Here is a 26,270-nt window from a genome sequence, read left to right as displayed (position 1 = left end):
GGAGGGACTTGGGAACCGCATGTCACATGTTTGGTCCCGGGGCCATCCGGAGATGCCCTGCAGCCTGCGAGCCCGGTGCCCGCCCATCTGCTGTCTTTTCAATGAGAACTTGAAATTAAATTAAAAAACAAAAAAGGAAAATATGTCAGTTTTAAAATATTGACTTCAGAGCCAGGCATGGTGGTACATGTCTATAAGTATAGCACTTGGGAGGCTGAGGCAGGAGGATCCTTTCAAGTTCGAGCCCAGCCTGGGGTACAAAGTGAGCTCAAGGCAAGCCTGAACTGCATAGCGAGACCCTGTCTCCAAAAGACAAAAACAAACAAACAAACAACAAACTGACTTCAAAAATTTTAAAGCCTTGGTTCCAGGAAACACTTGGAGCCTAAAACCCCTGTGGGCTGCGTCGGAGCCACTGGGTTTAGAGTGACAGTGTTTGGTTTATGAAGTCAGGCACGGGGCCCAGAGAAGTAGCCTCTGTGACAGAGTCACAGCCTTGACTGAGAAGGCACCAACCAAAGAACGGTCGCCTTGTGTCTGTGAGCCCTTAGAAAGGAGTGAAACTAGAGAGAAGACTTGGGCCCTGCAGGGGGCTTCGGGTCACAGCTCCCCGGGGGACAGAAGTCTCCTGACAGGGAAGCGTCCCCATCACCCGAGAAGCCATCTGCCTTGCACGCGTCTGTCTAGCCCAGCTGTGGAGCCACAGCAAAGGCTGAGCCACAGACGGCCCAGTGGGGACAGACAGATGTCCCCCAGGATGCCAGCTCCAGTCCTGCCACCAAGCTCCTTCCCCAGAAGGCAGGAGCTGCAGTCCCTTCTCAGGCTCCACACAGGTGCTCAGACCTGGCGGGCGGAACCCAGGAGACCTGCATGCGCCCTTGCTGTGTGGCCCGGGGTCCACTGTTCCGTCTCTCAGCTGCCCCTTTGTGTCCGGAGCGTTCAGGGAAACCGTGGCATGGTGAGGACTGAACAGGGCAGAAAACATGGGCCTGCGAGAGGCCAGTGTCCAGGGAGCCACTTGAGTGGCACTGCGTTACAATCTTGGCTTGTCCAGGAGGGAGGCGACCCCAGGGCACGGAAGGGACACTTCTGCAGTCAGGAACCTTCCCTGGCTCCCAGGGACGCACGGCTCCGGCTTAATTCACCTCCTTACCTTCGCCAGCGGCTCCTCTGTCTGGATACCGTGTGGTTCTCAGTGCCTTGGGCACAGCAAAGTACTGTCCAATGTGAGAGATGAAGTCCCCGTGCCACTCCTGTCCCTGTCCCTTCTGTCCCCACTACCGAGCCATGTACCCTCCCTTCCTTCTGGATTCTTGACTTCATAGACCCTGGATGGTTTTTAGTTTTGCTTTTGTTCTTTTGGCATTAGGAATTGAACCCAGGGTCTTTGCACTGAACTACCCCCTCCCTAACCTTTTCCTATATTTTAAAAAAAAATGTTGAGACAGGGTCTGGCTAAGTCACTAAATGGCGTAATGGGCTCCAAGCTGTAATCCTCCTGCCTCAGCCTCCCGGAGCTTGGGACTGAGGTGTGTGCGGCTGCTTGAGTGGCACTGTGTTACAATCTCTGTTCCAACTCTACCTCCTGGGAGATGCGGTCCTGGCACTGGGGTCTCACTACTTTGTCAGTGCCTGGAGCAGTGCTGCCTAAAGCAGGGTGCCCCCAAGCTGTGCTGAATGACCATCCAGGGCCCACCCTCCCGCTGCTTCCAGGATTTTCCTTCCCAAACCATGGGGATGGGAGGTGGGAGGCACCCAGAACCAGCAGCTCTCCCTGGAGCTCTGTGGGATGAGGCTGTCCCTTCCCATCAGGCTTCCATGGGCTTGGCAGTGGCTTGGAAAGAGCTGGCCCCTTCTTGTAGGGTTGAAACACCTGCTCGGGGTCTGACTCATCTAGGCACCTTCTTGGGGAATCTCGGAACCCAGTGGTGCTGGCAGGAAGTTATAGGAACAAGCTCACGAGCACTTCCCAATTTGCCTGAGACTCTAGAGGCCACTGGAGGCCAGGAGTGCCCAGAGCTCCCTGTCCTAGAAACACCAACTAAGCCTTTTATAACCCTAAGAGGTAAATCCCAAAGAAACGCAGGGTGTCCACTCCTGACACCCAAATCAAACTAAGTCTCCCAGTGAAGACATCAGTCTTCCCAAGCTGGGATTCAAAGCCCTTGGAGACAGAGCCCCCCAGGAAGGGGTCTCAGACTCTCAGGGCATCCCAGGGGGAGTGTGAGGAGAACGAGATTTCCAGATTGTTTGCTTTTAATACCACAGTCATCAGCACACTGTGTCATCTAGGATTCCAGACAAAACACAAAGTAAGTTTCTCCTGTTACCACAGCTGTAACCTTGGGAAGGAGTTTGGGCCCTGGGGATGGGGCCCAGGGCCTCGTGCATGCTAAGAAAGTGCTCTACCAGTGAGCTACCTGCCAGCCTGGAAATTCTGCTTCCAAAGTGGTCTAGAGCATAGGTTTGGGGGCAGGCACAGGTGTAAGTTAAAAAAGAAAAAAAATGCAAGCAGGAAAAATCATAGATAGCATCAACTGATCAGCATGGAAATAGAGATGCTATGAGGTGTTAGGAAAGTCATCGCCATGCACGGGAGTGTGCTGTGGTGTGTGCTGTGGTGTGTGCACGCATGTGTGTGTGTGATGGGTGTAGATGGTGATGCCCTCACAGCAGCAAACAGCAACAGACAGCAACTGTGATGGCCCGAATCGTGCTCTCAAACTGGGATGCTGAAGCCCTCAGCACCAAACAGGTTATATTTGGAATAAAGAAGGAATTAAAATGAAATGAGATCGTAAATGTGGGACTCAGACCCAAAAGGACTTATCAGTGTCATTATAAGAAGAGACTTGTGCCATGAAGCAAAAAGAAAAACCAGATGTAGCAGGCAATGAGGGGCCTGGCGGTCTCTTTAAGGACAGAGGAGGAATTCCCACAGGGAGAAGAGGGGGGAGCCTGCGGGAAGGGGATAAACCCTAACCTGTTCACGTGCGTGTCTGCGGGCCAGGAGCACAGTGGGCGCTTACTCTGGAGATGTTCCGTGATTGGCAGAGGCTGAGGAGTGCGTTAAAAATGAGAGAGGAAGAAACGAGATCAGGCCAGCGAACCCACCACCGGCTGCGTCCAGGGTCACTTACTTGGTTGTCGGAGTCCTTCCCATTTATTTTTTCCGAGTGGCTGATCCCTCCATCCCCTCTCACTGACTAAAACAACAAACAGACAACGGCTTTTCAGCTCCCCCAGCACAGTGAATTCGGAGACCGCGAGGGAATTCTGCAGTGGACAACCCTGGTCATTTGTTCTTGAGATTCGTGCTCAACACAAAGGACAGAGCAACTGGAAATGTATTAGCGTACGCGTGAGCTGTCCAGATTCCCAAACGTGCGACCAGATCTGATGAAATTCAGCTGCTGGCCCTCCCCTAAGACCAGCAGCAAGCACCCTAAACACGGGGTTAGACATTTCTGGAGGAAACACACGGTGATGAAAACACCACTGTGCGAGCCGGGAGCACACGGAATAAACCAGCACGGAGAGGACCAGGAGTCACCCGCAGTGGCACGATTCAGGTGGCTGGTGTTTTTTTTGTATTTTTCCCTAGTAGGGATTTGAAGTGACGGTAGAGGTCCTGTTTTCCACCCTTTCCTGCCCCCTATATCTGATGGCAACCATAACAGCATTGCATGGGATTGAATTCTCTGCGTTGAGTCTTTAAATCCCACACTGAGTTAATGATTCAGAAAATATCAGCATCAGCCTCACCTGGGGACTTGTTAGAAAAGCAAATTTTGATAGTCACGCCTGGCTCAGTGGGTCAGAAACTCTGGGGCTGGGTCTCAGTGATCTGTTTTAATTTTACTTTTATTTTTTTTAGTGCTGAGGGTTAAACTCAGGGCACTTTTCTACCCCTTTAATTTTAATTCTAATTTTTATTTTTATCAGGTTCTCACTAAGTTACTAAATTGCGCAGACTGGGCTGGAATTGGCAGTCCTCTGCCTCAGCCTCCCAGGGTGCTGGAATTACAGGCATGGGGCACCCCTGTACCCTACAAGCAATGTTTCATCAAGCCTCTTGCACAGTTCTGAGAAAACCTGGACTTTGCACATCCCTGCTGTAAGCTTAACAGATACAGACCAATTCAGCCAGTCCTGGGGACTGTAGTTCCCCTATGCACTTAGAAACGCCTGGTTCTCGATGCAGGAACAACCTGAAGAACCACTTACTTCTCTTCCGTGAAACCAACTCAAGTCTCATCCCTGAGTGTTAGGGTCTCACTTAACCCCTTCTTCCAGTCCCACGGCGTCATCTGAGCCCATCTTTCAGCAAAGCGCAAATCCGTAGCCTCGAAGGTGCTCAGACACATTTTGATGGACTGATATTAGGCGCTCGGTTATCTGAGTTATGGTGCTCATCAGAGATGATCACAGTTATTATTTACAAAGGCTGTTAGCAGACTGCTTCTTAAGCCCCAAGCACTGTGCTAACCAGTACAACAACCTACAGGATTACTCATCCTATGGAAACCTTAACTGAGCAGGTTGGTTATCTTCCTGATTTTATGGTAAGAGAGAAGCTCAGAGGCTCCAGCTTGGGTCTTGGGATGAGAGGGAGAGAGCCAGGGTTTGCCCCTGGAGAGAGCAGTTTGCTACTCAATCAGCATACGATTATTGAGCATGAAATTATGAAATGCTGGAGTCAGCAAAACGGGAAAAGCTTGGAAAAAGTCGAGGTTGATAAATCTCAGGTAAGATTGCTGGTGGGACCACCTCGTCCTCAAGGGAAGTGTTCTCTAAATATTCTTGGTGCTCTGCCCCAAACGGGAAGTCTTTACTAGGACCATGACTGATGGAACTGAGTAGGGCACTATTGTCAGAAGCAGTCCCTGGAGCCTGGTGTGGGTAGAACCCGATGCTTCTTGGTTGGTTAGGAAGGGAGGAAGAGGTCTCTATCTGCTCGGGGTTGTTTTTGTAGAGGAACCGGCTTTTGGATCCATCCTGGTTTTCACCCCAAAGGCAGATAAGGATCAGTGTGTCCTCTATGTAAAATTTAGACCATTAACATGGAAAGTGGTTTTTCTTTCCTCCAGGCCTAGGCAGCTTGGGAGGGTTGAGAACACAAACGGACTCCTTAGGTCTGAGTTCTGCAGGGTTTTGACCCCTTGGGGGTGTTCAGCTCCGGGCTTCAGGCTGCACCCTAAAAGCCCTTTCTACCCAAACCCATCCACGGCTTCGGGCTGCATGAGTTGAACTGTGGGGAATCTTGAGTGGCAAAAAAATCAAACAAATGAACAAAACAGCTTTCAAGCAAAACCTGTAGGAACACCAAGAGTTATGCCAGCCCTTCCCCACACCTGGGGAGCACAGGACTTTGTTCTGCGCCCTCCCAGAGAGACGGATGCTGGACTCCTTTCCTTTGTCCCAGCTTGGTGCTGGCTAGGGACCTGGCCAGCTTAGGGTTCTAATTTGCTTCCCCCCCCCTTCCTTTTGGTAGGAGAATTTGGCTTGAATTTAAATTATGCTACATTGGCAGCAGGAAAACGGACCTCCAGGCTGTCAGGAGGAGGGCTGCACCGTCCAAGCCAGTTAAAATAGAAGCCGAGACCTCACCGCGGCCAGTGCTTGCTCTCTGCTGTTCACTGTGAGGCGTAGAGAGCTGTGAGCTAACCAACCTGACGGCTGGGCGTCCACGGAGGTCCTGCCGTGCCCCACTCGGCCTCTCTGCCACCGTCCTTTCCATCAGTGACAGCCTTTCCTACCCTCCCTCCTTTCTCTCTCTCTTTCTCTTTCTTTCTTTCTCTTTCTTTTGCAGGGCCCTAAACAGGGCTTCTTAAAAACTTAAGAAACTCAGGAGCTTGATTATCGGACTTTGTTATTCGAAGGATCATAACCATCATTGTAGGCCGCTGGGTTAGACAGAAATATTATCAGTGGTCAGACAGGGCTGGGCCCTTGAAGGAGCCGGTGCAGAAGATGAGATGCCTTATAACTGTGGGGAGACAGGCACCTCACTGTGGGCCAGACCTCAAGACAAAAGATAAATCAGATGTACTCACATACTTCCTAAGGCCAAACATCAGGAATCGATGTTCTAAATAGGCCTCTGTCACCCCGAGGAAGCCAGGAGTCACCATCCCAGCCCCCTAGAGGAAGGGTCCCTGCTCTTTATTCAAGCCCACTGCTGCGTACCTCGCTTCCCCATTTGTCCCCGATTTAACCAATTTGAGCTGAGCAGTTAATCTCATTGGTCGGCCACAGTTCTGACCCACCTCCTGCCCCCCGCTGCGAGTTCCCAAGTGTTCCCCACCTTAGACCTCCCCACTTTGGGTTCTGCGCCATAAAAGTCCCTAGAAAAGACAGTCTTTGGCAACCCGCTCGGGACCCCTTCTGTCTCTCTCTCAGATAGAACCTTTCTTTCTTCCAATAAATATACTCTGCTCTTAATCTCCGCTGTTCTGAAAATTCATTCTTCAATTTTAGAGAACAAGAACTTGTTCAGACATACAGCAGGTTGGGAGTTTCTTTGTCCTATCAATAACCACAAGGGCTTATTTTTACGAGCTGTCAGAAAGAGCAAAGCTACTGATTAAAGAGACGAAAATTCCTTCAGAGACTGTTCAGGACTTTGAAGGGCAGTGTGAAGACTATCGAATAATTTCTGAGATTTTCCAGTGCAACACCGAGGACCGTCCTGGGTTATTTTACACTTGAGAATCAAAACAAGGGGCTCCGGTGTTTAGCCTGCGATTGAGATGGACTCCCCTGGGAACGTCCCAGCCTTACATATTAATGAAGTCATAATAGCTTGATAACTCTGAGGAACATCGGAACCATTTTCAATAGCTATTACTTAGACACTAAAATTCTAACAGAAATATTCAGTGGTCCGTTCACATTTCTTTGAGAGAAATTTTAGTACATTTTGATGACAATCTAATTCAACCAAAAGAGAAGGAAAGTTGAGATGAAATTTTAATGCAGCGTAAGCCTCGCTGCAGTATTGTTTAGCAGACGCACACACCCAGGGAACCGGACTCACTGGAAATTTCGAGGGTCTACACAGGTTGAGAATCCAAGTTTTGTGCTTTGCCACAAAGCTGCCGTGAGACGGAGCTGCAGTAATTAGGGCGGCTGAGGTAGGTTTCACTTAATGACAAATATGTTCAGGAAACCTATGCCCAAGTTTTACCAAAGTTATGTATAACTTTCCTGGTTTTGCCTTGCTGTCATTTTAGATGAAAGGCAAAAACCCAACACACAAAAGTGATGCTTCCAGAACACAATACTGAGAAAATCACAGAGGTGGGCTTGTAGTTCCCGTCTCCAGACGCTCTCAGAGGACGCAGGCGGCTGAGGCTGAGACGGCAGCAGTGACTCAGGAGTGAAGCTGAGCTTTGCAAACAAAAAGTGACAGCAGAACAAATGCCCGGCTGGATTCTGGCTCTGCAGTGGGCAGCTCTGAGGCGGTGGGCGGACTGCTGACACCCTGCTGGTCTCCCAGGCCGGTCCTCGCAGGGAGGTGGCCGTGAAGGTGCGGTTTCTTGGCATTTCTACCAGCACGGATGAGATAATGTGTATGTGCTTAGCATGCTGCCCACTGCGTCCTAAGTGCCAGGGCATCTGGGGGCAAGGATGGTGATCGCTAGCACTGCCAGGGGACCACAGCGCCCCTGTTAGGTAGGAGAGAGTGCACGCTGTTGGGAGAGACCCAAATCGCTCAAATAAATGGCTCTTTCAGAAATCCCAATAAATGCTACTTTCAGGAACCTTAAAGAGCAAATTGGTATGAATATTTTCATACCTGGGAAAAATACAAGATCAAGAACTTTGGCTAGGAGACTTGCGTTTTGTCTAATCATTACCATTCTAAATAACCTTCTTTCCCCCTCTAGATAGTAAATTTCACAGGGTTTTATTAAACTTATTTGATGCAGTGTAGTCAACCAACCCCCTCTGATTTCCTGGCTGTCTCCGAATTTGGGTCTTTTATTGGTCTCAAATGAAGCTGACTCTTTCACTAACCCGGAGAATGTTACCCCACCAGGCTTTTCTTGTAAAACTTACAGTGCAAAGCAGGAGCCAAGCAGAGGATTAAACGAAGTAGAAATGTGAAAAATAGCTTGGAGGAGGAATGCACGCTGTAAATGCAAGGTATTATTATACTGACAAATTCTAAATCTGAATATATATATATATAAAATATATGTTTCTGCCCACCACCTTTGTGAGTTCAAATCCCTCTACCTGGTCGGTGGATGCAGGAACACAGTACTCGGCCCACTCATTTTATAAAAATATTCTTGCATTAATCTGCCTGAGAACCATGTTCTGTTTAAGGCATGACAGAGGTCTTAGATGTTCCTTGTAATTGTTTTGGAATCCAGTAGAAACTTGCAGAATTTTTTGCAAATATTAAATGCAATGCTAGGCCTTAATTTCTTTGTTTTCTTTGACCTGAAATTGGACCTGAAATATTTGAAAAAGACATTACTTTTATTTTAAATTAACATCTGGAAAGAAAATGATCTCTTAAGCAATGCATCAGGCAAAGCATCTATTCTGGGAAAATAAAAAACCAAACTGAGAGTTTCTTTGTCATAGGATACTAAAATATGTTATCTGGGAAAACAAAACAACCTGTCTGAAGAGACAGGCTAGCAAATAAATGAGCTAGTGAAAGAAAAGCCTGAGTTACAAAACAGAGGTCTTTTTTTTTTTTTATCGGTACCAGGGATCGAACTCACGACTGCCTGCTTGCAAGGCAGGTGCTTACGCTGCTGAGCTAAATCCCCAACCCTCAAAACAGAGGTTTTGCAGATGAGCTTTCTTCTCTATTAAATAATAGTTTTTTACAAAGCAGATTTTGCTATCAGCACCTAAATTTAGCTCGAAGCACCCACTCATGGCCTGGAACCCCTTCTCCTCCCAAACCTCTCGTAGTGGCCCAGCTGTGGTCTCTATTTTCAAGACCCGAGACAGCAGACTTCCCCGATCCCATCCTGCAGAAACTCAAAACTCTAAATCAATTTGGAAGCAGTGAACGTGTTACCAAAAAGCATTTCCTGAAGGTAATTGCTGGCACCGTGCCGTCTAGGAACCCGGTGGGGGGACGTGGGGACCTGAGCCTAAGAATGAGCCTCTGAGGCCCAGCCTGTGGGGCAGGGAGGGGATGGGAGAAGGCACGGAGGTGACACAGAAAGAGCCACAGAGTAAGTGGCCGGGTTCTTCAGCAGGTTTTCTTGCCCCAAGGACAGAGTGTGGCCTGGAATACAGCGGACACTCAGGAATTCCTGGTTGAACAATCAAATGAACCAAATGCAAAAGACATCTAAAAACCAGCTATCCACAGAGTAGAGTCAGTCGGAGTGCAGAGTACATGTGAAAGACATGAGCATAAAGCGTGAGCCAGTTCAGGACCAGAGGTCGCACACCCTAGGGGTGGTGGCTCCTAACGTGGATGGGCCAGCACGGCCAGCGTGGCCCCAGGGACCAGTGGGATGTTGGTAAACTGGGAACCCCATGCCTGCTGCATGGGGGAACTAATTACAATGTTGGGCTTCAGGCTTCAGCCTGGGCTTCAGCCAATAGGCCCCATTTAGGAAATCCAGATTCCAGAGGAAATCCCCACAATCACAGGTGCTTGGGGGCAGCTTTCAAACATCAGAAAGGAAAAACAACATTCGTGTTCTCAGAACATCGGCCATGAAGCCACGGACACAGTAATCCACTGAATCCACTGGGCTTTCCCCGGGAAGGCTGACTCACCTCCTGAATCCTATGAGCCAGTTCTAGGAGACTCTTTCTGAGATAGGGACTCACTACATAGTTCAGGCTGGCCTCCAACTCACAAGGATCCTCCTGCCTCAGCCTCCCAAGTTCTGAGATTACAGTTGTAAATCACTATTTGTTTGCTCATTTTTTAAAAAAAAATACACCTCAACCATTCAGAGTTCTTCAGTTTCCATTGTTAGAAAGTAGCAGCTCTGGGGGGTCAATTTAAATGATCCAAATATAAGAATTTGTTGGGGACAGATGTCGTGAGCGGCTTAGAGTTTTTGCACATTTTATTTGGAGTTTCTTCCATTTTACCCTCTTTTAAGTTAAGTGGGCTACATGGGGGTCGTTTGGAAGAATCACTCTATTTGCTCCTGCCCTCATATTTCTCAACGATAAGGGAAGAGAAAAGCTGATTGCCCTCGGGATTGTGATGAGCTGCTGGAGGATTCCGTTTGTCACGGAGCTGAGGGCCAGGAGCAGGATCAATGTTCTTTTTTTTTTTTTCCTGGCATAATGGAAAAATTGATTTAAAAGGCACCTAATTGTACAGCAAAAAGCCAGCAGTGCAGATGAGGGCTCATTCAGAGTTCCCCCAACTCTTTAAATGCCATTCACTCCATGAGAATCCAACAGGAAGAAAATAATTCCTGCCAACAGTTGCTAACAGAATTCCTTTTAATGTGTCTCTGCTCCTACTGGCAAGGGTTTTGTTTTGTTTTGTGGAACAGAAAGAGCTCCTTTAACAGGCTGATCTTACGAAATTAGAGAACTGTTTTCTTCAAGGATTAAACTCCCCAGTACTCCTAGAAATAAAGGCACGCTATAATGAAATTCTTGTTTTTTCATTAAAAGAGAATTAGATCAATAATCTTTTACCTGAGTTTTTATTTTTTTGCCATCCAGGTTGTGTTGCACTGTATTACCTCAGTGTATGAAAATCTTAATGTACATCACTTCTTATAGACGCCCCCCCCCACTCTTTCCATTCTATGCAAATCAAAAGCACGGAAAATTCTCTAACTAAAGCCAAGGACATGGTTATGAGGAGAACGCTGTGCTGTCATGTGCTTGTCTGAGTGGCCCATGTCACCTTTGTGTAACTATGCATTCCTCACATGTCACCTTTGGAGTGTCTGTTACCATAATTTGGGGGCACAACATGGCTTATGTTCTCTATGTAAGTACAAGAATTTTCAAAAACAAGGTCTTTTCCTACAATGTCTCCAATGTTTTGGTTTTGTCGGTTTTATTCTTTACTGTTTTGTTCAATTGTATTGTAACTAATGATATAGGCAATTCTATTAGAGATAGCGGGAGGCATTATGGTAACCATTGTTGATCACCTTGTATTATGTTTTCACATTATCTATTATGTCCACCCTTTTGACTTGACCGATTCTGTTCTGTTATATCACATTTGGTTTTACTCTCTTCCAAAAAAGTAATAAGAACCATGGGAGCAATGAAACCCAAAATGTGTAATAGTCATTGTACAAAAGAGAGGAAAAGAAAGTGCTCTATACTATATAACTGCATGTATATTTAAGTGTATAAGATAGAAAATGATATCACCGAGTCTTATTGGATCATTGAACAGAACTGTTTGCAGTATCATTGATGGAATGTTCACTTTACAAGCTTTAATTTTGTGACTTAAACAATTATTTCTAAGATGACAATATGTAATCCATTAACTAGTGATTTCCTACTGTTCATTTTTTTTCTGCAAATCTGTATAACTTGTACCCTTTCTCTGCTTTTTTTTCTTTTCTCCTTAAATAAAATTAAAAAAAAAAAATAAAAAAATAAAAAAAAAAAATAAAAAAAAAAACAAGGTCTTTTCATGCTCGTATTGGGAAGAGCAGCACCTTCTGCCACCAACCAAAGGAGATTTTAAAAATAATTAAAAGTAAGCAATATATTCACTGCTCCCTAGGCGGCTGCTCTCAGCTAGGACCCAAGGCTGACTCTTTTTAGTGACAAGGGATTGATCCAGCGTTACAGAGGGGTTGAGAATATGGGTAATCAGCTGAGACTCTCTCTGTGCCCGAATCCTGAGGACAGGACGCATCTCTCGGTGCACAGTTCATCATATTCCAGCCCTGTCCTGTGCTTGTCACCTGAAACCGCATCTCACACCCGCCTTGGCATCGTCTTTTGTCCTCAGAAACCGAGCCAGCTGTGCCCCCTGCCCACAAAAAGCGGCTTACCACTTGTCTGAGAAGCGCCATCAGGGAGGTCCTCCGCGGCCGGCCTTCTCTCCTGCCTTTGGTGTCTGCGGGTGCAGGCGGGGTGCCTCTCTCCTCACTGAGCTCCGCTGTTTGCAAGGGTGACTCTACTTCCTCAGACTTTACAGTCTCTACTGGTGATTCGCACACCACCTGGATCATTTTGCCAGGTATTAAGAAAATGAAAAACAAAACAAGAAACAAACAAAAAAGGAAAACAGAAAACAAAACCAGGAAAACCCTGGAAGCCCCAAGTCCATTCCCCCAGGACGTGTTTTACAGAGGGAATCCCGGCTGTCCCCTGTACCCTGTCCCCCAGGACTGACTCTCATTCTGGTTTCTACACAGCCTCGTCTTTGAGTAGCAACGCCCTACTGGACCAAGAGCCAGGTGGCCAGCTACTGAACAACGGACAGACAGACTGACATGGAGGGGCAGATTCCTTCTCCATGAAGGATGCAGAGGGAAGTCCCCTCTGGACAGCTGGCACTCAGGCGCTGTCCACTCGGCACGCACAGGAATCAGAAGTCACTATTGTCCTGAGGTCAGCCTTAGAGACAGTGACCGCGGCCCTTGCCGTGCCTCATGCTAGGCCCCTGGTAATGGTGGACCGTCCTCTCTGCAGCGAGGAGTGTGCCACACCCACCTGGCTGTGCTCGCCTTCCTCATTTACTCCTTGCCCGGTGCACCAGCCCTGTGCCACTGTTACCTAGCGGCGTCTGCACTCTCAGAAGAATAAACGTGCCCAGAGTAGTGGCCCCTCAAGGTACACATTGAGCTCAGTGCGTCCCGAGCCCCCTGGGAGGCCAAAGGCTGGCCAGCACCGAGGTGGGGACGCAGGCTCCCTGTACCCCGCTACCTCCAGAGATTGGGCCCTGGCATCGCCCCACGCCATTTATGTGGGCCCGGTCACCGCCGGTCTAGCCGCTGCATTCGTATCTGTGCCTGTGGCTCTTACTGGACTCTGGAGGGTTTCACAGTTTCCTTTGCTTCCTCAGGCGGGGTTGGCAGACTGCTCCCAAATCCAGCCCCGTGCCCTGTTTCATTTGGCTCCTGAGCTAAAAATGGTTTTTACATTTCCAAAGGGTCATAAATTGTATTTTTAAAGATGAGAAGTACAGAGTGGAAACAAAATAAAAATGGCCTACAAAAGCCTCGAGTATTTACTCTCTGGCCAAGCATTTTCCATTTCCAGCCTCCAGCGAGGGAACGGCAGAGGCAAAGGTGTTTTTGCCTGTGTCTCTGCACCACAGCGCCAGACTCTGGCTTTCCGGGAGCCCTGTTCTCAGGGCCAGGGTGGGGAGGGGACTGATCTAGTGATTCCCGAAACTACCGAGTGCTGTGAGCACAGCCTTCTGTTTTTCTTCATACAGAGTATAGCAGTGGTTTCCAAATGACCCCGGTTTCCCAGAGAGAGAAGAACCTTAATCTCCGTGTTGTTAACCAGCACAGACAGGTACCCGGCAACAGACCCCAGCAGAGCATCCCACAGTTGGGCTGGTGAATCACAGCAGAAGCCTGGCCTCCCGTTCTTATGGGGTGGACCTGATGTCTAGTACCTTCCCTTTGTAACCGAAGATCTAAAGCAGGTGGCTATAAACTCAAAAGTCCTTAGGGGGGAGAGCAGGGGACATCAGCACAGACTGACCAGAGTTCAGAGAAAGACAAATAGGGTAAGAGCTGTTGTGAACTGTGTCGAGTCGTCCCATCTGAAGAATCGGAACAAAGACACGGGACTGGCTAAGGAAGCCTGGCCAGCTGGGCTGTGGTCGATCCCAGGCCAGCTCTGGGAAGCCCGCACCAGACTTCAGCCAAGTAAGAGACAGGATCGGTGGTCACTGTGGATTTCCAGGTCTAGGCCTGGTTTAATTCGATTGCATTTCTGGGAAATGAGCAGAGGCCACAAGAGCCCCTGGGCTGAGCCTGGGATGCAGGCTGTTATCACACACGTGCTCCGGAGCCACTGCTTGGGTCCAAATCTTGTCTTCATCCCCTGGGGAACTTAAATTAAAATCAGTGCGAGGCGTGCCCATGCTTTTGGACACACATCAGAAAGCTGTCCTGGGGATCAGATTAGGTAATACACATCTGGTTCTTAGCACAGAGCCCAGCGCAATTAGTACCAGGGGCTGTTGTTTGTGTTAATCTTAGATTTATTTACTGCATGAGCACAAGTGATCTGGAATCACCTGTCACACATAAGCCCAGTAGTTAGGGGCTTCTGTTGTTAACTACCTCTTACGATGGCTAGGCCTGCACAAGGTCGTTTACATATAACCTCGGAAAACAGTGTCGCAGACAGCTCAGGGGAGACAACAGTCTACCCATTTTGCAGCGAGCCCTCTGCCCACAACTGAATATCAATTGTGGATCTTCCAGGGAGGACAGGGAACAAGATGTTGAAAGCAGGATGTTTTGGGGTTGTTTTTCCCCCAGTGGCTTGAAAATGTCTCTAAGAGTTTTGGCTCTGCCATCTGTAGCATCCTCCTTTGGCTATTACCTCATGGTCATAAAATAGCTGTCAGAATTCCAGGCCTCAACTCAGTGTCCTGAAACAGATGGGAGACCGCAGTACAAGATTCACTTCAAATGTATCTTCTGGATTTTGATTCCCTACTTCAGAAATTTCACTGGTCATAGCCAGGTCCCATCTTTAGTCCTGCGCCAACTATTGGTGAGGAAAATGTGATTACTGGTTTAGATCGGTCGTGATCAAATACTTGGGAGGTGACAGTTATCAACCTAGCCCATCATCAGGAGAAGAAGGGAGAAAGAACAGGAGAAGGCTGTTAAGTGGAACAGATACTGACTTTCAGATTCTGGCTTCAGAACTGCTCTGACTCTAAATAAGCTGGAGCGAAAAATTACACCTATAATAAAATGATCAGATTGTATGACAGTAACCTTACTTGAATGACAATGATTCCCTTGCTAGGACTTTCTGAAACCTGAGCAGTGTCCACTCATAAATTCTAGGCCACAAGTCCATTCTCTACAACACAACTATTTCAGTGAGCAAAATAAATTGGGCTTCTCTTGACTTCCATCAGCTTTGAAGTTTGGCCAAGAACTTGGCTTTCAGTAGCCAAGGAAAATCCACTGACATCCGGCGTGGAAACCCAGAACAATTTGGACTAAATATGGCTCTAATTTGCATGCGTAGACATAAGATTTCAATTTTTACTTGGATTTCCTTCCAGGCTACAGCCTTGGAAAAAGTTGTTCCCTATTTAGAATATCTGACTGCATCTGCACAATTTAGTTTTGGGTTTGATAGATATAATTAAAGTCAGATTTGCACTGCATTGTTATTTGGTGCTGTAGTCTAGAAGGAAATCTCCCTGGATGAACCTGGGGAGGGGAGACGGTGCACACTGCGTAAAGGGTGTGGGTGTGTAACACGAATCACGTACATCTCAGTACACTGCGTCAAGTTTTATCCTGTACTAGTTCTTGGATGTGTTTTGTGCAATTTACTTGGTCTGTGAATTTTGAAAACTAATTTAGAGCAAAATAAATATCATCCATTGAAACTTTCCCCACATCACAGAATCTCTATTCAAGGTTTTTATAATGAGACTATTTGATTTTACATAGCCTTAAATATTTTCTCTGCCATCCAGCAATGATTCTCACCCATCAGCTTAGAGAAGCTGACTCATGGAGAGAGAGAAGGCGGGGGAGGGAGAGAGAGAGAGAGAGAGAGAGAGAGAGAGAATCAGAGAGAGAGAGAGACAGAGACAGAGAGAGATAGAGAGAGAGAGAGAGAGAGAGAGAGAGAGAGAGAGAGAGAGAATTTGATGTCTCAAGGCACTGAAATTTGGAGCCTGGTTGTTACTGTGACATAACTGAGCCCAAGCCACTAAAGGAGCAGATGAACAGATTTCAGCCAGCACAGGAGGACAGATTCCCAGACAGGTAGAGTTGCAGTGGACAAATTATTCCTTTGTTCTGGACTGGGTAATGCTGGAAAGCCAAAAACATGGCCAGGCCAGGAAGGCTGAGCCAAGGGGAAGGTAGGAATCCTTCTTTATTAGAAACCAATTCTATTTTCTGAGGATGAGAGCCAATAAATTCCTTTAGCTTTTTCATCCAGGTTGAGCTGGGTTTTCTTTCCCTTGTAACTGAAAGGTCACTTTCTAAGCCCTTGCTTCCCTGATCTCACAGGTAATCGGAAAGGAAAATGTTTCCATCAGCCAGAACACGAACTCAATTAGCTAATGGTTGAAACATTTTCAGATTACAAATGAAAGAGTCAATAATTGGTATAATCAAGATATATCTATATCTATCTATATTTTTTTTTTACAGAAAACTGAGGCCACATGGAGACCTTTCTCCTGATAGGAGAAGAAATAAGATAGGAAAAGGAGGAGGAAGAGGAGGAGGAGGAGGAAGAAGAGGAGGAGGAGGAGGAGGAGGAAGAGAGAGAGAGAGAGAGAGAGAGAGAGAGAGAGAGAGAGAGAGAGAGAGAGAGATTTTGTATCTGGCAGGATCAGGAGCACATTCTTGGAAAAGCACTAAACTTCAGTGGGCTGTAAAACCTTTTTCCCCGTGAGAACTCTGGGAAATGTTGGAAGCACCCTAACTTCCTTGTTGTAAATTACACGTGGGGCTCACTGTGATTCGCAGAATGACTTTGAAAACTTGTAGGCAGAGAAGTTAAGAAAACAAACCTTCACCGTACTCTGGCCCGCAATCGTTAAGAGGTTGATCTGCGCAGTAACCACAGACAGCTGTCCCGCCCTGAAGGGTCAGGGTGCCACAGCGTGCGGTGCTGACCAAGGGCCTCTCTGGTCACGCAGAGGGGAGGGAATTAACTGCCTCTGCTCTACACTTTCCTGCCTTCTACAAGGACAGCGAACAGGCTGGGACACAACATTTTACTTCTCAGTCTGGTTTTGAGGACCAGGAAGCACGGCCTCATGATGCCACCTCCCCCTGGCTGGCGATGGCTGTGAGGGGCGGCCACCCTCGCTGGCCGTCCTGACCACAACGCAGCGATAGTCCATACGCAGTGGAGTGGGTGTGGCTGTGCACTAATAAAACTGTTTTTTTGTAGACACGGGAATTGGAACTTCATGTAATTTTCACATCATGAAATGTTATTCTTCCCATCCATTAAAAAATATAAAAAGCATTCTTAACTCTGTAAGCCATGCAAACACAGGAAGTGGGCTGGGTTTGGTCTGTGATCTCTAGTTTGCTGACTTACGGCTTCCTCAGTTCTTTCTAGGATGCTGGCACTGAAGGCCCCCAATGAAATACATGCATTACATCATTCAGTTTTCCCAAGAACCACCAAGGTAGGTACCATGATTATCCCCATTTAATAGATGAGTAAATGAGGCAGAAGAGGTACCACAACTCGGGAGTGATGAGGTCGATTTGACGACTATTCTACCTCATTCTGTCCAAGGGGCGAAGGAGAGGGGATTCAAAGATGAGATGTGGATACTTAAAAATAGAAAGTGATTTGTGGAGCTAAGCCATTTAAGAGAATGTTCAGGACGCTTCTTTATTTCCTAAGCCATATTTTGTCTTCTTCTTTCCTACCCCTATCAACTTTGGTGTCATCTTCTGCTATTCACAATTTATCGCTTCAATCATGTTTGTATTTCTGTCTCGGGCTTCACACTAGAAAAGGAAACACCTTCTGTTTGTCTAGTTCAGATCTGTTTGTCTATTTTCAGATCATTTTAGCATCTGAGCTGTAGAAAATACAGGATCTCTCAGACAAGCAACTACACCAGACACCACCCCACTGCTGGAGAGAAGTTTCCCTTCAGAAACTGAGAACCTCGAAGCTCTCTGATGCTCAGGATTTCCCCTGCAGCTGTGAAGCGATGGCAGAGACTCAGGGGACGGCCCCACGCGGGTCCCGGGAGGTCTTGAGGCTTGACTGGAGCGGTGATGGCGAACCCTTTCGAAACCAAGTGCCCAAACTGAAACCCAAATCCACTTATTTACCGCGACGTGCCAGCACCACAACTAACTCAAGATACTTTAGGAAAATAAAAACCTCACACACTAACATCGCTGCTTAAAAGAAAAACAAGTATTTCGTGTGCCAGAGGTTTGCCACCCTGCTCTAGAGGCACTTTGCTAAGCTACTACATGAGGTTCAAGAAGGAAAGGAAGGGGGAATGGTAAACAACAGAAGCAAACAGATTTTAAAGATTGCAGAGAATCATAACAAAACCAGTCTTATTCTCCTTCCATATCATGGGTAACATTTCTGGAACATGTTTGGATTTTCAACATCTGCTCTGTTCCAGTAACTGAATAAAAATGAAAACACACACCCTGCCCGTGGCGAGTCAACAAGAGACACCAGAAAGTTCCCGACGAATTTTGCTTTGGCAAAATGATCATGTTCCATTTCTGCCTTGGGAGGCTGTGAATTCGCTTATCTTCCATCTAAACCATTTTCTAAACATGGCTGTTCTTTCTGTCCCCAAAACTGCTTTCCATTTATTAATAATCTCCTTGGAAAATGTTTTTCAAAAAGACACGCTATTGTAGCATCATGAATACAGGGCCTTGAATATTTTGATCAGCTTTCTAGAACTCAAAAGACCCTGAGAGTCTTGTCTTTAATGGAGACCAGAGAGGTGAAGCCACCCGCGGAATTAACTTGCCAGCCCAAAAGCATCAGCTCCTGTTGCTGTGGGTTGCTCTGATGCAGCCACCCACCCCGAGCACCCCCCAAAGTTAGTAGGAAGCTGGGTCACCATGGAAATAAAGGCGTAGGAGCAATCATGGCCCAACCAAACAGCATGGATTTCTTTTGAGGAAAGGCAAAGTCGTTCCTCTGTGTGTAGACTCTTTCAGCCCCTACAGAATAACAAATGATCAGAAAGCATGCTCTGATTTTGCATGCAGTTTGCAGATCACTCCCTGGGATTTACACGATTTCACTCAGCGTCATTTCTCAGTGGATCTCTATTCTAGGAAAGGGCGAAAGAGTCTCACTGCAGATCAACGACACCCACAACATGCAAGAACACAGGATCTCAGAGTTGAAATGCCCAGTGATCCAACATGCCAGAGATGAGAATGGGATGATTCTGTCGTGAATGGTCACTTACATTCTCCTGGGCACCTGTGGGGACTGATTCCTCTTTGACTGACTGAAGGAAGATAAAAACAAAATCGAGAGTCAAGATGTAACCCGAAAAAAATCAATAAGAAATTGATGCATGAAACCAAAGGGTTATCTGGCCAGCAGCCCGGAGGGCAGTTCTGGACCACTGACCTGCTTAGGTAGACCTTGTTCCAAAGAGGTGGCTACAGCTGTAAATATGTGCGATAACATCGGTCATGTATTTTCAAAGCAACAAAGGGAAAATAAACACAGGTGGAGCCAGGGTACAAATGGAGCGTGCAGTTGCTACCAAAAGAAAGCCCAGGAAGTGTTGGCTGTGGTTAAGCTTCACCCCCGCTTTCACATTTTGCAGGGGCTGAGGAATAAAGGGAAGAGGCGGGCGAGTAGCCCAGGACGGTTCTGGCAGTGGATCCAGAAGAACTGCCCCATGGCCCTTAAGGGACAGGTAGGCACTGTCCCGTCCTAAGCAGCGTCACCCCCACACCCCGAGTCTGCTTTTTTCACCAGGCCATTTTCACTGTGCTCAGCTGCCAACTGGCTGAAACACTCTAGGAAGGGCCAGAGGGCTGGGCTCCAGCACAGCCACTTCCAACCACCATTTTACTCCCTGGAATCATTCCGGAACATACAAATCCGAGGCGAGTGACCCCTTCTGCAAACGTCAGTGTCATAGTCACCTCATGAATGAGTTCCAACTTGCAAGGTCATCTTTGAGCGTTTTGTTTCCTGAGCTCTTTTAGGGGAGGCGTTGGTAGTTACAGACAACTTGAGACTTGTTTAATAGATCTTAATTCTTCTCCCATTAACAAAATACTTTGCAAATGAATTCAGCATGTTCAGGGATGTTCTGTACCTCTCTTCCCGGATTCCGGGCGAAGATCTCTTCCCTGTGTGTGTTTTGACACCAATCCTGCTTCTCTCTTGTTGAAGACACCCAGTGGGTGGGGGATATTCAGAGGCATACATTTTGCACAGGTGCTTTGCATTCAGGATCTCCTTGAAAGTTCCCTCAAGTAGCAAGTACTCTGAGCTTCGTGTACGCTGTAGGCGAGAGAGGGACACAGGAGTAAAGTCCCGGATGCAGGTTAAACAGCTGCCAACTTGATCAAAATACGTACTCCAGTGACTGCGTGAGCTTCTGTTTCCAGGACTACACCTGCTGCTTTTTCTGCGTGAGATCTTCAGATTGGACTGCTCACTCTGTTTACCGTCTTGTCATCCTGATGTTTTCCTGGGGACAAAAGTATGCCTGGAAAGGACTGTAGCATTTCTGGTAGCTTCTGATTGTCTCCAAAATGGTCATGCATCCAGGAATTTTCAGATAGCCCTGCTTTGCTGGGATTATGTCTTTTCTCTCTGGGAAAGTCAGGTGCTATTTAACCCCATGCACAGCAAAATAAATAATACTTCATTGTGCGGTCCTGGGGAGTGAACCTGGGCCTTTCCCAGCTGGTATTCTACTGCTTTTTTGTTGTTGTTGTTTTTCAGAAAGAGCTGCGAAGTTGGGCCAGGTTGGGCTTGAATTTGTGATTGTCCTACCTCCGCCTAAGAGTGCAAGCATGGGCCACCGGGCTTCAAATGATATTTAAAACCCAGACCTCTTCAAGGCTGACTTACAAAAGTTTTAGGAGCCAACATACTGCCTCTGGTAGGCTGAAAAAACCCTCCTACTCTTTAAAAAAGAGATCATCTGGGGTTTCAAACGCTCTCCTTCCTGTGCTGGGTGGTAGCAGTGAGCTGAGTTTGTGGCTCTGATTTCCTTCCTAGAAAGCTCTTGGCTTGGGGTTGCTGGCTGTGTTCTGGAGCTGAAACCCTGGTGCAGGGAACACAAAGGAGCAGAAGGAGCTGATGGGCATCGGGGACTTCACCACACTTTCAGCAGGCCTTTTTGCTGTTCAGAAAAATGGCATAAAATTGCCTTGAACTCCTGGAAATTCTCCTGCCTCAGCTTCCCTAATGCTGGGATTATGGGGGCGTACCACCACGTCCAGCAAGAATCTCTCATTGTGAGAATTAGTCCAGTTGAGGATCTCTCAAACATCAGTAATTTTCATTGTATCATTAATTTTTTATTTTTAGTATGGGAATCAAACTTACAACTTGCCACTCAGCAACTGTGCCCCTGAGCCATATCCCTGGTCCCTGCATCTCCAGTTCTTGGTGAATCCAGGCACCACCTGAATTTACTTGACATTTTTCTTTAAATTGACCATATTTTTTTTTTCTTTTTCCTTTTCTTTTGGTACCAGGGATTGAACTCACAACCTCATGCTTACCAGACAGGGGCTGTACCACTGAGCTAAATCCCCAGCCCAGCTGACCATATTCTTAATATATTTCAAAACAAAACCTCTTGTTATTCCAGCAAATGTAAACCAAGATCTCGCTGGGTACGTCCTAGTATGCAACGACAAATAAAAGGCATAGCAGCATGTATGCGGCAAGTACAGGGGAAACCGCCACTGAGCTCTAACAGTACCTGTCTTTGTTGACCTGGGAGAGAGCGGTGGTGATAAGGGCCTAAGAAGAACCAGGAGAAACTTTGCTCTGAACGTCATAGGGCAAATCAGAGCGGCCACAAGAGGATGCCTTGGTACTGTGTAACCAGAGAAATGTTTTTTTTTAGAACTGCGTCCAAGGACTGCCCCAAATCACACTGAACTTTGTGTACCTTTGAAACCTGGCCTACATTGGCAGCCTTCTGGGGAGCAGCTGCTAAGAGCCAGTGTAATGATCAGCTGGGTTCTGGGCCCTGCCAGCCTTCATACACGTGGGAGGAAATCTATCTGGAATGCGAGTCTGGAATACCGTGACCCAAGGTTCGGGGTTTTCCTAGGCAACCTAGCTTCCCCTTCCTGAAACCCAGTTCACGTAGCCGAAGGCTGAGCGAGGGGCGGTTTACTAGCCACAGGGTTATTTTTAAGGAACAGATTTTAGCAGAACATGTGGAGAAAAGATCATGGCTTGGGGTGGAGCTGGGATTCATTGAAGTCTGGTAGGGAGGTTCCGGCCCACACTGGTCCTCTCTGTACCCACAGGGAGATTTTCGCTTCCACGGGAGTCACAGAGCCTAAGGGAACAGCCGGGATGATGCCCATAATTAGGGGCCAGTTGTTAACACTCTTCTTCTAGAAGGCACTGTGTCTGGAGTTGAGCAGAAAAAGAGGTTTCGAGAAATGAAGCTCAGAAAGCAAATTCAGCAGTGGAAGAGGAAGTCCAAGGAATCGGCCACCTCCAGGGGCTCTGAGTCGGGTGCTGGCAGCTGGTGTAGCAACTCTGTGCCACTCAGCAGGGCTGGAATTGGCCATGTGCTGGGGGGAGCAGGGGATTCAAGGATGCCGAGGCCCAGGGCTGGGAGACAGTTTCCTCTGGGGCCATGCGGCTGTGGTGGGGTCTCCGGCCTGAGCTGGTGAAAAGCACGGTGGTGCTCTCTCCCCGCACCTCGTGAGCGGCAGGTAACTAAGAGCGGCTTGTGAAACCCAGTGGTGGTGACAGACAGGTGGGGTGGTTGGCTTGCATCTTCTTGGTGGCTCTGGTGACAGCAAGGTGGCTGGGGGTGATCCTTGGTGTGGCCAGGTGGCAGCCCAGATGGATCCGTGATCCCCATCTCGGGATGCAGTCTGAGAGCTCTGCAGACAGGATGAGTGGACCGTGGATTCATTGGTGTCTGCCATCCATGAAAGTGCTGATGCTTATTTCACCAGTTTACTGCACGGTTGGCACAGGGCTTGCTCTGGGCTCAGTCAATGGCAGCAATGGCCATGGGAGAGGTGACATCCTCTAGGTTTATTAGGCTCCTCGAGACCCTGCTCTCTGTCTCCACTGGTTCATCTGCTGGGAAGGCAGCCACAGACTTGGTGTTTTCTTTATTTTTGGTCCGGGAATCTAACTCATGACCTTGAGCTTGCCAGACAGGTGCTGTGCGGCTGAGCTATATCCCTGACTTTTGCAGATTACACTGCTTTTGAAATGTTGATGAACCTGCTTAGGTCACAGGTCACAGGTCACAGGTCACAGGTCACAGATCACAGGTCACAGGTGTGTTTGCTCCCCAGACTCTTGTGAATACGTTATAGACAGCTAAGTTAGGTAGGAATAGTATAGGCAGTCAGGGAGGGCTGGGCCCTTGAGAGAGAGTCAAGACAAAAAGTGAAAACACTGCAACCGAGCCTAGAGATCATCAGCTGAAACACAGATCTCAAGATAACAGCAAAAGAACCAGGTCTCCATACTCACCAAGGGGTGTGACAAGTGGTGCCATCTGGTTAATAAAGTCTAGACAGACCTCGGTACCCTCAGAGGGCATCCAAGACCCCTGCACCCACCATCTACCTGGAAAATTCTTTGTTCTTTCCGTGTACATTTGCTCCGGGACTTACCTCCCCAAGGGTCAGCATTACCCACGTGGCTCTACATACACTCTTACTGGTTGTAGTTGTGCTCTATAAAACTTCCCCTGAGAAGTGGGGTCCTTGGGTAACCCACTTGCTGGGCATCCCCTCATGTTCCTCTCACACAGGAGCTTTCTATCCCGCAATAAATAATCCCTACTCTTAACCTCCTTTGTCCTAGAACTTATGCTTCGATTTTAGAGACTACAAACCTGGTGGCTCAGACATCTAACAGGTTGGGGTTATAATAAATAGCTCCTTTGTATCAGGCTTGGCCGTCCTGCAGTCATCCCCATATCAAGTAGATAATTTTACCACCACCCCAGGTTATATCGGGTTACCCCACTGGAATGCAGCAGGGGATGATGTGAGTTTCACTGAAAAACCTCAGTGACTCATTCTCAACAGGGCAGTGACATGTCGGCCTCTGTAGAACAGAAACTCCGGGTCATGCTAACCTTAGCCCACGGTGCCTATGATTTGAGATCTTTACTGTTTGTGTTTTGGCCTGTGTTAATGAGTCCCCCCAGCTTGCCAGCTTTTCAGGTCATTCTCTAAGTTGCTGATAAAGACTTAACAGACAGGACCAGGCCCGAGTCCAGAGGCCTTCTGCACAATGTGCTTTCTTCCTTGATTGACCCTTTTGTGGTGGTTTGCAACCCTCCATTGTATTAGCACCTTAGAGAGCTGGGAAAATAAATATCACTGCTGCCAACCCCGATAGGCACGCTCCCCGGGCACCTGCGGGGCAGTCACCAGAAGGGACACAGAAAGCGCCTGGTCTCTAGGCCTCTGCTCCTGTGTCCACCAGCTTTGGTCTGAAAGTCGTGTTCCTCCTGAGGTTTCAGGGAGGCCTCTGGGTTCCCTGCAAACAGACAGGGTCACAGTGGCACCCCCAGGGGCTGGTTCCCAGCTAAGCCTGCACCTCAGGGTCATCTGCATTTGTTCCCTGCGTGGTTCCCATGCTCAATGCCCGGTGTTAAAGGAAGGCCTCAGGGGACTTCCTTTTCCTTGTCCCTGAGAAAGCTCACGGCTAGCAGGATCAGGAGCCCCAGATTCCATTCCATCATTTCGCACTGTCAAGGGGTATCAAGTGGTGGAGAACCTCCAGGAGGAAGGGCCGGCTGAGGACACCTGAGCCCAGGCAGCTACTGGGACCTAAGTGGACACGGGGAATGATGGGAAAGTGAACCTCGGGGAATGATGGGAAAGTGAGCCTCGGGGAATGATGGGAAAGTGAACCTCGGGGAATGATGGGAAAGTGAACCTCGGGGAATGATGGGAAAGTGAGCCTCGGGGAATGATGGGAAAGTGAGCCTCGGGGAATGATGGGAAAGTGAGCCTCCAGCTCTGTGGACCACAGGAGAGTCAGGAGCCACTTCCGGTCTTCTCAGAGGACTGGGACGGCAGATGAATCTGAAAGTAGTCTGGCCTTTTAACAACAGTAAGATTTCCAGTTTAAAAGCCCATAGGACTGTATTTAGACATAAGTGCTGTTAAAATAGGCATTAAACAACTTCTAATGTCATCGTGAGCTTGAATAACAAGGGCTTCTCTGCTTCACAGGGTGAAGTCAACTCTTAAAAGGGGGTCCTTTGAAACACGTTCACATGCTCATGCCACCAGAGTTCTGTTGGTGGCAGGTCTTCCACCCACTGTTCCGATCTGCTGGCAGCTGGTCGGAGTTCACTGGCTTCACGGGAGCTCTAAGACCTTTTCTAGGAATCAAATCCTCCTGCTTCTCTTCCTTCCTCCATGTTGGGGATTGAACTCAGGGCCTTTGCACTGAGCTACATCCTCAGCTGTCTTTTTAATTTTTTTGCCTTGAGACAGGATCTCACTAACTTGCTAATTTGCTCAGGCTGAGCTCAACATTGAGATCTTCCTGCCTCAGTCTCGCAGAGGGCTGAGATTACACGGGTGTGCTAACAGGTCGGGCTTGAATCTAAGCACTTCGTCTCTCAAATGTTTTCATAATCTTCCAGCTGCAAACCCAAGCTTTGGGTGCCAGGGATCGAATTCATGACCACATGCTTGCCAGGCAGGTGCTTATGCCACTAAGCTAAATGCTCAGCCCATACTCAGCTTTTATGACCATAATCCCCATGGGAAGATGTAGAACTCCGTATTGGAAACAAACAGCCCAGATGACCTGATCCATATCCGCGTATCAGTTCTCTAAGTCCATTCTGACTGTCCATAGCATTGGTAACCTGGTGGTTGACGCTGGATCACACATTTCATTGTTTTCACGGGAGACCCCAAGCACAGAATTTTCTTATCCAGTCCTCCCTGTACTCATGAGAGGCAGAGGCCACTGACCTGTTTGGCTGCACTGGCTGAGGGGCCGAGGAATCCGCTCAGGTGGCCAGGATGGGGATCGGATGATGTCAGAGGTCACAGGTTGCTCCACACCAGAAAGCAGGAAAAGGGCCACTTGGAAGATGCTGCCAGTATGTCCCTTGCTGATTATGCAAGCACCTGTGTAGATCTTGTTCCTCCAATGGCGAGCTGGCGCTGGAAGCCACACAGAGATTCCTAATTGGGTCCGCATCTTGTTTGCATTTGAAGAAAGATGATTTTGCTGCCGCTGCTGCTGCAGGTGGGTGCTTTCTGTGTTTCAGGTGTCCTGCAGGTACAATGATGGGTTTGTCTTGAGAGCACGGGTCCCAGCACGGTCCTTATCTCACAGATATGCAAATGGGGGCTCAGATCCAGGACCGTCCAGGACTGCAAAGCCTGATTGAACTGATCTGTCACCCAAGC

General features: G+C 47.9%; 1 protein-coding gene across 13 annotated transcripts in view; it reads right to left on the bottom strand.

Annotated features, from left to right (window-relative positions):
- Positions 1 to 26,270, bottom strand: part of Bcas1 (brain enriched myelin associated protein 1) — a 94,721-nt gene that overhangs the window by 6,430 nt on the left and 62,021 nt on the right. For 3 of the 13 annotated variants that reach the window (XM_013145655.3, XM_003463633.5, XM_013145653.3), the window contains 3 exons: positions 19,097 to 19,138; positions 11,988 to 12,158; positions 3,141 to 3,206 (listed from right to left, as the gene is read on the bottom strand). The exons of 1 other annotated variant lie outside the window; for it this stretch is intronic. In XM_013145655.3, coding sequence (XP_013001109.1) covers positions 3,141 to 3,206; positions 11,988 to 12,158; positions 19,097 to 19,138 — 279 coding nt within the window. The remainder of the gene's footprint in view (positions 1 to 3,140; positions 3,207 to 11,987; positions 12,159 to 19,096; positions 19,139 to 26,270) is intronic. 9 more of the 13 variants (XM_063248130.1, XM_023562326.2, XM_063248131.1 and 6 more) reach the window with 6 other exon arrangements.

This window comes from Cavia porcellus, unplaced genomic scaffold (genome assembly GCF_034190915.1).
Source record: "Cavia porcellus strain 051 isolate PalLab524CR breed Dunkin Hartley unplaced genomic scaffold, mCavPor4.1 scaffold_5, whole genome shotgun sequence".
In the NCBI taxonomy this organism is placed as follows: domain Eukaryota; kingdom Metazoa; phylum Chordata; class Mammalia; order Rodentia; family Caviidae; genus Cavia; species Cavia porcellus.
Note: the sequence above shows the minus strand (reverse complement) of the source record. Positions and strands in the feature narration are given on the sequence as shown.